A 12,105-nucleotide genomic window follows, 5' to 3' on the forward strand; every position below is an offset into this window, starting at 1 on the left:
TAAATGTAAAAATGATTCTCAGATCCACAATACAGTGCAATCTAATTCTCTACCTACATTACCTCTTAAAAAGCATCTGAAACCACTCATTACCTTTGTCCCTGAAAATTCATGTTTAATTCCTAAATCTCCACTGCCTCAGATGGTGACTGTATTCAGAGACAGGGATTTTTTAATATTTATTTTTTAATTGTAGTTGGACACAATACCTTTATTTTGTTTATTTTTATATGGTGCTGAGGATTGAACCCAGGGCCTTGCATATGCTAGGTGAATTCTCTACCACTGAGCCACAACCTCAGCCCCAAGAGACAGGGTTTTTAAAGAGGTGATTAAACTGAAGTCACTAAAGTGGGCCCTAATGCAGTGTAATTGGTGCCCTCATAAGAACAGGAGATTAAAACACAGCACACAGGAAGAAAATGACCATCTACAAACCAAGGAGAGAGGCTTCAGGAGAAATAAAATACCTTACCCACACATTGATCTTAGACTTCCTGCCTCCAGAACAACTCTGTTGTTTAAAGTACCCAGTTTGTGGTACTTTGCTGTGCTATCCCTACCCCACTCCCATATCCATCTAATCACCAAATCCTCTAGACCCCTAGATACTGCTTCATAAAGAGCTCTAAAATCTTCCTTTACAAATCCTGAAAGGTTCTGATGGATAGAAATTCTTATGGGGACAGTTAAACAACAGAGAGGGTCAAGGTGATAGTGGTCACATGTCTACAAATCATTATGGAGCTCGAGTTGGGGGATTACAATGGAATTAGGAGAGCTGGAATAGACCCTAGGGGCCCAGGAAGTGACCTGTGGGGACAGATGCTCTCCCCTTCTGGCTTCAGAGGTCTTTCAAGGTGGCATAGAGGTGCATCTCTTAGCAGACCTGAGTTTGGGCAAAGCTGTCCATCCAGGTAGGTGCTTTTAACAACAGCAACAACAGGGCAGTGGCGCTCTCTGTGGGACTCAGCACCATTCAGTGAGAAGTACAAGGAGGTATTGATTGTTCCTCATCCACAGACAAGAGAGCACCATTATCTCCCTGGACACTTGGGACTCAGAAATCAGGGCAATCACAGTCCCACCTGGAGTGAGATCAGCAGGACTCAGACTGCACCTGCCCTGTCACACCATTTGCTGGACCCTCCCTGGTTGGCAGGCCCAGCTGGCCAGGCTAGTGAGAAACCATCTGACCAGCTCACAGCTCTTGGCACCCACCTGGGCTCCCGGCTCCCGGAGGGGCTAGGTACACTCGGCATGCGCTTGATCCAAATCGCCCGAGACACTTGGGTTCTGCCTCCATCAGCACTGGCAAAGAAGGCAGCTGTGAGCAGCACTGGGGACTGCGGAGCCTCCTTCCTGGGCAGTTTGAACTTGGCCAACTTATAGGCATGCCATGAGCATGCTTAATAATGGAAAACTATGGCCATAGTAGCTGGCCTTTTCAAACCCTAAAGATGATACTTTTTCTCAGGACATTTTGCCACCACCAGGCTCAGCAGTGCAAGAGTTAAGGTGACACAGATAAATACTAAACAGACAAGAGCCAAGCTCACTCTCCCTGGAGGCCACACTGTTTTGCTCTTTTAAATCCTGGGACATTCAACCAGATGAGCCCTTACTGATTTCTGCACCCCATCCTGCCACTGGGCACCTGGGGACAGTGACCCTGGGGGCCAGAGGGAAGTGGCCTGACAGAGATTCTCCAGTTACTGAGAGGCAGGCAGGCCCAGCAGTGATCATCCCCAGAGAGAGACTAGTGATTCATTACCTGCTCAATCCAGGAGTAGGTCTTGATAGAGCAGGTGGCTCCTGGCTCCTCTCAGAAGACCCATCCTCATCTATCACCTCAACCCTGTGGACAAGAGGAAAAGTTGTGCTTATGGTTTTCTTGACTGTCCTGGAGTTTGCTGGCCTTTGAAGGACATGCTTTCAGTGATGTCCAATTGAGATGATGATGAGGTGGTTCAGGCTTGAGGTCTCAACCATTCCAGCTCAAGATAAGGACAGCATATGAGGTTGAATAGTATTCTCCCCAAATTCATGTGCCCTGGAATTTGTGGCTATCATTGGGAAAAGGGTCTTTGGAGATGTAATCAAGGTAAGATGAGGTCACATTGAGTTAGGGTGGGTTGTAAATCCAATGACGAATGTTCTTCTAAGACAAGAAAAATCTGGACCCAGACACAAAAAAGAAGGCCATGTGAATACAGGCACAGACCTGAGTGAAGCAGGTACAATCTAAGTCATGCAGGGACTGCCAGCAGCCACCAGAAGCTTCTCCTTCAGCAGCTCCAGAGAAAAAAATCAAACCTGTCAACACTTTGATATCAGAGACTAGTCTCTGGAACTATGAGAGAAGCTATTTTGGCATTTTAAGACAGCTAGTTTGTGGTACTTTGTTACAGCAGCCATAGGAAACTAATACAGCCAGCAAGAACATGCCATTATGTCATGTCCTTTGTGTTTCTACTACTCCCTGCTCATTGCATTCCAGTAAGCCTTTCTGGTCATTCAACACAGTGAGCAGAGGGTGGGAACAGCTTTGCACTTGGCATGCTGGCTCTTCCTTGTTTGTCAGTTCTCAGCCTGTCATACCACCTTATCTTGAATGCCTTCTCTGTCCACTCAACCAAAGATCCCTAAAATTCAACTTTCCATAAGTTTCTTCCCTACCCTCCCTCCAATATTTTTTCTCCCCACTCAGCTGGACTGTCCAGATAATCTGACATCCTGACCATTCTGTTTCTCCTTTAGGACCCATCTCCAATGTCATAATCACCTCTCAGGGAATTTTTCCTGGTGGCCCTGATCCTGGGTGAGAGCAAAGAACTCTTCCTGGGGTCAACTGAAGGAGGGAGCCAGGGTCCCTCCAAGGGCTGGCAAGCCAGGAATTCTGAGTCACAAAACTCTGGAAAGGAGGTGAAGGGAACAGCTCCTTTGTAATCTTTAGGTAGTTTGACTTCAAATCCCCAGAGGACCTCACAAATACTATAGCTCCATCTTAGGTGTCATTAGCTATTGGCAAATGGAAGAACTCACCCATAAGCCAGGTTGCTGCCTTCACAGAACTGGCTATTAGGACCACATGTACCTCCACAGTCAATAAGGTGTTTGCCTGGCTTCTGGACAGAAGCCTGATGCCTCTCACATCTCTGCTTGGGAACAGCAGTCCCCCACCCTTACCTCCCCTCTCCCTATATTCCTGCTGAAAGGAGGCTTTCTCTCTGTGGCCAGCAACAGGCTTCCAAGGCTTCCTTGGATGAAACTTACCTTTTTGCAATAAAAGGGGCCTGAGTCTCCTGGGTAGGACTTCTGGAAAGGAATCAGAAAGGTGACATATTGGTCAGAGCCCATGGACAGAAGACAACTCAATCACTCTACTCTAGAGAGTCTTGAGACTCTCTCCTATTCCCAGCACCTCACCTGCCCTTATGGCAGCAGCCAAACCCCCCAGTTTCTTTAGAAAATACATATGAGAATCTGAGAAAGTCTAGCTAGGAGGGCCCTTGGGAGTATTCTTTCAATTCACCCTTTCACCAGGCCAAGGTACCCTGAGAAGAGGGGAACTATTCCACAACATGGAGCCAGTTGGCGGCCATGCCAGGCTCAGAGACCAGGCCTCCTGCCCTGCTGGGTTCCCTGATGTGCAACTCACCCAGTGCTCTTCTTGACTGCTGACAGGACGTAGGAATGCTCCCTGGGAGCTGTCTTCCTCACCACACTGCTTGCAGCCTCTGATCTGGGGCAACATGGGGTGGGGGACAACTGATGGGTGTCAAGCTGTACACACTCTGCCAGCCTAACCAGGGATGTCCTCAAGATGACTAGGAACCACCCCAGAGAGGTGAGGAGAAGCCAATGTAGCATATGCTACAAAGACTATTCAAAGGAAACATGGAAACTGAGGGAAGGACAGCTATGTTTACTGAGCACACACTGTGTGCCCAGCCCTGCCCTCGATGCTGACATCACCATATTTGCTCATTAATCTTCCTAACTCAGAGAAGAAGGTGCTAATATCCTACCATGATTTCCAGATGAGGAAACTGAGGCTAGACAGCTCTAGTTACTTGCCCAAGAGTACACACCTAGCAGGTGGAAGAGCAGGCATTTAATACTAGGCAGCTTCAGAACTCCTGGTTCTTTGAGCTGCACTCCCCAGGCCTGAGGACTCATGCCTTTATGGCTGCCCATCTTTCAGAACCTTCAGCAAGAGGACTTTTCTGTGTTTCCTGAGCTGCAAATGGGTTGGCAGAAGATGGCCCACAGCCAGGCCTGTTTGTGGGCAAGGGACATTTGAAATTATGGAGCCCATCCCCTGCCTTCTAAGTGTGCATAACTTACTGGGACTTTGTATGCATAGCTCACACATAGAGAGAACTGTGCAGGTGGCCACTTGGCCTCTTCCAGGGATCCTACCCTGCAAATTTTTATCCAATTTTCTCAGGACCTGTTCTAACAAAATGGTTTAAAGTCCTGAAGAGCCCAGAAATGACTTTTGCCTGGGCCTGCATTACCTAGGTTCTACCCAAAAGCAAGTGCTTTAGAGGGCCTGCTGAGCTGGTAGTTAGTTCTCAGCTGGTCCAGCACTGAGTGAATAGTTCTCAGACTCATGGAATGACAGCTATACCCACACCCCACAAACCTCCAAAGATGGCCTAAGTTTGGTATGTTGAGTGAAGACTGAGGACCCTGCCATGCCTTGAGGGGCACCATTACCTCCGTTTCTGCTCATCTGAAGAGACGGGAACTTCTTCCTCTTCCACCTCCCCTGATGTGGAGCTGCGCCTGATGTTGTATGGTGCCCTGGAGGAAGAGAAGAAGTGGTTACAGCTCTTCTACCTCCATACCACACCCCACACTCCCTGTCATATTCCTCTCCAGTTCAAGCCTCATCACTTCCCCAGAAAGATTTTCCAGGTGCTCCATGACACTGGCTAATGGGGACAAAGGACAAACAATATAAAAATGTGGGGCCTCTGGGGAACCTATGTCCAGAGCCCCCCTCCCTGGCAAGGGTAAGAGTCTTGAAAGGGACCTCAAGGAGAGCTCCAGTGTGGGATGCCAAAGAATTACACCCAAGAAATAACTCAGCTTTAGGCACAAAATTCCCACACTGGTAGGCTGCTAGAGCCAGCAGCATCCCAAGGAGCATTGGGCTCCCAGCCCGGTACAACCCAGACTGAGTCCATGGCCCAGACTGGTATAAGGGGCATGCCCCAAAAATACAAACAGCCAGCAGCAGCCCCATAGCCACAATTCATGATCCTTTCTCCAGACCTATGTACTCCTCCTAGAAGCTTCCTGCAGACTGTGCTTTGCCTCAGATCAGAAACATATTATGCATGCTCATGCAATTTTCTGGGCCTTTGTCACCTCCTGGTGGGCTCCAGGCCACAGCCACAACTGTCAGGGGTGTTGGGACAGTCAAACTAGCTCTCCCTAGGCTGTGCTTAGAGGAGAGTGGCCAGCTATCCTCAGCAGGTCCTATGTTTGGGTTGGAAATTGCATACTCACAGCTTCTTGTAATCCTCAGTGGTCATCTTGTAGCCAGAGGAGGTGGGGCGGGGAGGGCCAGTGGTAGCTGCTTTCCCCAGAGCGGCAGCGCTGTAAAGGCCAGGAGTTTCCATGTGCCCACCCAAAATCCCATTCCTATCCCCAGATTTGCCTACACAGCCCAACATGCATGAGATGGGTGGCCCAGGGGGTCACTGGGAGCTTTTGTTTTTAATTCAGTACTGCCAGACACCCTGAGTAGGCAGCCCTTCCTGCCATAGGCAGACCCCACTGAACCTCAAAGAAAAACCCAGTGGGTTCTTGCCTGTGTTTTTCTTCCTACTCCAAGTCCCCTTGGCCTTTCCTTTCCAATGGAGCCCCAGTTCTGCCTGATGCCTGGTTGTTTAGTTAATATGCCCCCTCAGCCTGCTAGGAAGACTAAAGCACACAGCCCAATGTGGTCAGCAAGTACGAGGTACCAACTGCCAAACCAGGGGTTCTCTGGGCCCAGCTTTCCCAGTATGTTCCCTGTGCCTTTCTGCCCCAGTAAACAGAGCGAGCCAGGATAGGCGCTGCCCCTTGCTTACAGGCAAAGCCCTATCCCTGCCATGGATCTGGAGCAGGCCCTCACACTTTCCCAGTGGCCAACTGGCCAGTGCCCTATGGACATACCTTTTTGGAGCTCCATTGGCTTTGGGGAAGTGCTGCTGGGCATGAGATGAGCTGTCGATGGGTTTGGTGAACACACCCCTACAAGAGAACCCAGGAGATGATGAGAAGTCAAGGAGCAGCACAGGTGGTATGGGGATGCAGGTGCATGTCACTTACCGGATGATATAGCCAGTGGGAGCTCTTGTGCTTGGAGCCCTGCCAAGGGAAAAGGAGGTACAAAGTGAAGCAGGGCCTTGCTGGAGGCTTCAGGCTCCCTGCTTCATTCTGTCTCCACCTATAGCAAAGTAGGCTGGCTGGTAGGTATCCCAGTGTAGCACACATGAGCAGAGGTAGCCACTCCCATTTTCCTGGCCAAGGTACTTACTCTGTTGTACCCATTTCCAGGGATGGTGGGGACTATAAGTTCTAGGCTCAGGGACAGGAGACAAACGCACCTACCTCCTAAGCATCTTCCTTATAATTGGGCAAGGAAACAAGGACTCAAGGCAGATGATACCACTGTCCAGGAATAGAGGGGCTTTGGGTTAGAGCAGTGGGGTCAGGTTTAAGGGTAATAAAGAGTCCCAGAATCCTCCATCCCTACAGACTCTTTGAAGGGACAGGTTCCTGGAGGTGGCCAAGTTGCAGGAACACAGGGTGACACCTATTCCAGCCACACAAGCATCTCTGACTGGGGCCTTTTGGCAGGCTTTATGTAGACTTCAAGATAGCACCATTACTTTTTTTAACAACTTTTTAGTTGTCAGTGGACTTTATTTATTTATATGTGGTGCTGAGAATTGAACCCAGTGCCTCACACATGCTAGGCAAGTGCTCTGCTACTGAGCCATAACCCCAGCCCCAAGGTAGCACCATTCTGATCCCTGATGCACAATACCCTAGAATGTGTTTTCCAAACATACCCCAAACCACAGGCTGGGGTGAGAACGGCATCTTCCAAAGTCAAAAAGCTCCATAAGAAGTTGACTATCTTTGATGACTCTCAAACTCATCAATGTCATCCACCATACTTGTCTCAACTTACAATTCTCTCTTTTGCATTCATCTGTTAGGTATCTATGTCCCTTGCAGGAATGTGAGTTCCCCTCAGGAAAAGGCCTAGGTCTTGATAACTACTATAGCCTCTGGGCCCAGCACAGGACCTGGCAGTTTTGGGGCACTGAGCAAGACTATAACCAGAGATCACCCCATGCATCAGCTGCTGCCATTGCCTGTCACCACCTGAAAATCCCCTGCTCTGCACATGCTGTCAACTGCCAGCAGTTTGGGTCAAGGACCACCCAGTTTATTTCTTGGTTCCCATTTCTCTCATGATCAGTTCCTCCAGATGCTAGCAGGATGAGCTCACACTTCAAAGCCCCCTGGACATTGTTATTGAAAATTCCTCAAAATAGAAAGAGGCCAGTTCCACTGACCAGCTGGAATTATGACCTTGGGGGCAGTTGAGGTCAAACATATAAGCCTCCCCTGCAGGAGTGAGTCACATGTGACTCAAAGCTGCCTGAGCACCTCAGAGATGTTATCTCATTCCCTGAAGGAGGAGACAGAATAATAGTCTTCTTTTGAATGACAATTTCTATCCCAGTTGGCAGCTGGAGCCATTGGAGCCATGGAAGCTCTCAGGGGTGTCAGCTAGCCCTATGACCCCACAGCAAGGCCAGGAGCCTGGACCATTGACTCCTACCCTCCCTTTCCCAAGAGGAAAGCACAGCAGAAGAGCTCATCCTTCCTGTGGATTTTAAATGATACACTACAGGTCTTTCATGCTCCTTTTATCTTGGGCTCCCTATCTATCCCCTATTGTCCTACTACAGGGCCAGCCACATGCTGCAGGTGAGTTCCGAGGGCCCACCTATGAGCCACCTTGGCTCCACCTCTTACCTGGCCTTTGAGACCTCCCCAGCTGATGAAAAGGATGTGGCTCGATTCCGACCTGCAGGCAGCTCTCTGGGGAAAGAGGGATCCTGAAAGAATGCCTCCCAACCTCCATGCCCCCTGCCACTCTGCAGTCTCCATCCTAAAGGATGCCTGCAGTGCCTCACCATTCTCACCTCTCCTTCTCCTACCCCAGCCTTCCTCCACAGATGTGTGTACACACACATGCCCCAGTGCCTGAGAGCTTTGCCATCTTTAGACTTTGCTCAGATCTTACCTTTAGCTGCTTTGACTTTCCCATGCTTCATCCTCCCTGTGTATTCTATGGCCATGTGGCCTGACTGAGCTCTAAATGCTGGAAGCCTCTCAGCATCCCCAGGTCTGGTCAGGCCCCATGAATTACAACCCACCCCCACCTGCCCCAGTTGCTGCCATCCCTTCTGGCTTCCTAGACTTACATGGTACGGCCCTCGGATTCATCCTGCTTGGTGATCCAGCTCTTGTCCCCCTTCAGTGTGGTGCGTACTTTCATCTGCTTGAGGACATTATTGCGCTCCTCCTCGCCTGGTGGCAAAGACTTCCCTGGCAGGGCCAAGGCCAAGCAGCCTCAAAAGGGGATCCCATGTCCAGGACCCTGAGGCTTCCTTTCCAGCCCTCCCAATATGCTGCTCTCCCTTTGTTTTCCAGGCCGCACTCACAGCCTTCCTGGGGAACATGTGGAATAGGGTGGGATACATGGAGCCCAAGCCTCACCTTTGGTGCTGCCTCCCAGAGCGGAGATACTCATGGTGCTGGCTCTGCAGGTCCTCTCTCAGTTGAGTCAATAGTGCTCCTGAGAAAAAGGCAAGCACATGTTTGTCACTTCATGCATCTGTAATGGCTGTGGGTCACACTACAGTTTTGATGGGGTTTGTCCCCCAAGGGTTCATGTATCGAAAGGTTGGCCACCAGAGTGGCAATGTTAAGAGGTAGTGGGACCTTTAAGAGGGGATGCTTAATGGAAGGCAATGAAGTTATTAGGGGTATTGCCCTAGGAAGACGTTGATGTAATTCTCATGGGACACTGGTTTTTTTTTTTTTTTTTTTTTCTGGTGAGAGGGTTGTTATCAAAGAGCAAGCTTGCCTCAGGCCTGATCTCACTCTGGCTTCCTGTCTTACCATGGGAGCTCTTCCTGTCACATGCTCTCCTGACACTGATGCCAACAGCCATAAGGTCTTCACCAGAGCCAAGCTGATACCAGCACCATGTCCTTGAACCTCCAGAACTGTGAGCTGAATAAACATCTTTTCTTTATAAAGCACCCAGCCTCAGATATTTCATTATGGTAACAAAAATGGACTATTCCAGTAGCCATATTGTCCCTAGAATACCAAGATCATTCAGACTTTTGAGGGTGGCAATTGTTGGTGGATTCCTGAATGAAGGACAGTGGCCAAGGAGCAGGTACTCACTGGACCTGCCATTGCCAAGTAGCACACCCTCCTGTCTGCCTAGGGCTGCTCACCTGGATAACATGGAGCAGTGGTCTGATAAGGATAGGCCATGAAACGTTCTAGATTGCTAATGGCCAGTGTCTGGCCCCAGGGAGTTTGGGGTTCAGAAGGTGGAACTAGTGCACATTTCAGGCAGAACTCCTTCAGGGCAGGCAGTTGGCCTTGGGGAGAGCAAGGGCTTGGGGGACCAGCGGATTGGATTATCTTCTTACCACTTAGTAGCTGTCTGAGAGACCCTGGAAAGGTCCGCTAATCTCTTTGAGTTGCCTCAGTTTCCTCATTTGTAAAATTGGAGTTAAAACATCTTCCTTTCGGGATTGCTATGAGAACAGGAAAGATCACTAACATCCCTGGGCATTTGGACAGAAGCCAAGTAGCATGAACTTTCAACCTGTCTCTGCTGGAAGAGGGATAGTTAGGAATCTCCAATCAGTACAAGGATGGTTTGGAGATGTGCAACCCTCTTTGTTCAGGTTTTGGCTCCACCTACAGTGAGGAAAGCCTAGGGACCCATTGCTAACTCCTAGTGGCCCTTGGGACCAGATGAATGTGAAGATATGGCAAGGGCATCCACTGACCCCCCTGGCTCACACCTGCCTTGTGATCTGTTCTCCCTCCTTGCTTCCTCTCTAGCCTGCAGGTAGGGCCAGTGAAGGAGGGCTGTGGTGTCATAAAGGCCTTCACAGTGTCATGAGGCTTATTTACATAGAGGACAGCCTAGAGTAAGGAGCTCTCTAGCCTGGAGTGAGCAGCGCTGTGGGGAGACAAACGGCCCAGGCTGTGGGTCTGGCTCTTGCTCTTGGCAGGCACTGGTGACCCTTTGGGCCTCAAGGGAGGGGCTGGGGTGCTCAGGTACATGGACAGGACATGAAGCAGGGGCTGGCTGTGCTGGCATAATCCTGAGGCAGAACAGCCTTCCTCTCCAGGGTCTGCCACCTTCTGGGCTCCTCCAGGGCTAGGCTCTGACCAGCTCAGCAAAAGTGCCAGCTGGCAGGACCCAGACATGTTTCCGTGGAAGTCAGGGGCACACTAAAAGGGGCAGGGCAGGGGGCCAAGAGCAAACCAAATTTACCACGTCAGCAAGGGCTGGCTCTCCCACAACGAAAGAGCACTCCAGGCAGCCTGAGCCTGCTGCATGCCAGGAACGGCACCTCATCATGGCAAATGGGAGTCCCACGTGCCCAGCCCTGCACCGAGGCTGCCACGTCAGAATTCTATTGAGTGGAGCTCATTCCATAGGAGATCCTATTACTGCAGAGGTCCAGTTGTCCCCATCCCGCAGCCTGTGGTAGAGTTGGTGCCTGCAGGCAGGCCCACATAGTCTGAACTCTTGGTTCTTCCATCTCCTGATGCCACTGACTATGAAACCTTTGGAGAATCCCTTACCTTCTGTGGGCCTCCTACAAGTGAGGTGAAGGTCATCCACAGCTTTTGAAGCCATCCCAGCCACACTACTAGGCCCAGAAACTCATTAGTTTCCCTCATTGCCTAGAAGTTTCCTGCCAAATCAGAACCAAATAAGCTACTTCTCCAATCAGGATGGAGTCACACATGTGCAGAATGACAGAAACAGAGGGGCCATTGGCAACTCCCCAGCCAAAGGGGCAGGGACATCTGCCAAAGACCAGGGCTGACACTTCTGCATCGGCTCCTTTCCTTCAGACTTGGCTGCATCTCAGAAGTCAGATTTCTTTTATGATGGGTCACTAAATCTGAAGAGTCAGAAAGATCACTGCCAAAGTACACTAAAGAGTGGGGCAGCTCTTTGGGTTGGGAGCTTTTAAAGTGATGAGCCTCGCCAGGTGGATTGACAAATGGGGTTTGTGTCTATGTCTCAGACAGAGAACTGGCAGCTTCTTCTACAGTTTCTCCCCTCCCCAGCCTTGGTTCAGGCCAGGATCACTTCCGACCTCCTCCCAGCTTCTCTTGCCTTCATCTGCATCTCCTTCCAGCAACACTCATTTGCCTCTAATCCCACTTGGCCACATCAGTCCTTGTTTCTCACTCACTTTCTGATAGTTCCCCACTGCTTCTAAGACTGAAGGCAAACTCATCAATCCCTTGATCTGGCCTCTTCACTCACCAGCCCTCCTCAATGCCAATATCGTGCTTCAAGAAGACCAGGTGCCTCAGAGTCCCTGGATGGTATCTCTCCTAAAATAATTTCATCTATCCTTGCTTATGCTGGTTCCCCACCTGGAGGCCCTCCCAGTTCCTCCTGTGTCTCCCTAAGGACTCAGCCCATCCAGTCAACCCTGCTCCTACTGGGTACTCCCACCCTAAGTCCCAAAGCCATGCAGACTTGAGCACCTTAGAGCTGCTGACCCAAGTCTTTCCAGATAAGACCTGCCTCTCCAGCAGCATCATAGAGGACAGAATCCAGGTACCCCTCACACCCAGCCTTCACAGACTAGCACCCAGCTGCTGGAGGGTGGTGCCCTAGTGGAAGTTGGGAGCTTCCTTCTGTAGCTGTGAGCAGTTTTGGTAAATAGGTGGCTTATCACTCAGACAGTGGGGAGTCATGGGCCTCCTGTACATGCTATTGGTGGGAAGGTGAACTAG

At 50.2% G+C, this 12,105-nt stretch overlaps 1 protein-coding gene across 1 annotated transcript in view; it reads right to left on the bottom strand.

Moving 5' to 3' along the window:
* Znf185 (zinc finger protein 185 with LIM domain) overlaps positions 1–8,851 on the bottom strand; it is a 51,024-nt gene extending 42,173 nt beyond the window's left edge. The window contains exons 1-11 of the mRNA XM_026403516.2: positions 8,803–8,851; positions 8,508–8,631; positions 8,056–8,121; positions 6,331–6,369; positions 6,175–6,252; positions 5,524–5,613; positions 4,726–4,812; positions 3,662–3,745; positions 3,277–3,318; positions 1,775–1,858; positions 1,222–1,311 (exon numbers count right to left, since the gene is read on the bottom strand). Coding sequence (XP_026259301.2) covers positions 1,222–1,311; positions 1,775–1,858; positions 3,277–3,318; positions 3,662–3,745; positions 4,726–4,812; positions 5,524–5,613; positions 6,175–6,252; positions 6,331–6,369; positions 8,056–8,121; positions 8,508–8,631; positions 8,803–8,836 — 818 coding nt within the window. The 5' untranslated portion in view covers positions 8,837–8,851. The remainder of the gene's footprint in view (positions 1–1,221; positions 1,312–1,774; positions 1,859–3,276; positions 3,319–3,661; positions 3,746–4,725; positions 4,813–5,523; positions 5,614–6,174; positions 6,253–6,330; positions 6,370–8,055; positions 8,122–8,507; positions 8,632–8,802) is intronic.
* Between the last annotated feature and the right edge of the window lie 3,254 nt (positions 8,852–12,105).

The sequence above is a fragment of the Urocitellus parryii genome, chromosome X (genome assembly GCF_045843805.1).
Source record: "Urocitellus parryii isolate mUroPar1 chromosome X, mUroPar1.hap1, whole genome shotgun sequence".
Taxonomy (NCBI): domain Eukaryota; kingdom Metazoa; phylum Chordata; class Mammalia; order Rodentia; family Sciuridae; genus Urocitellus; species Urocitellus parryii.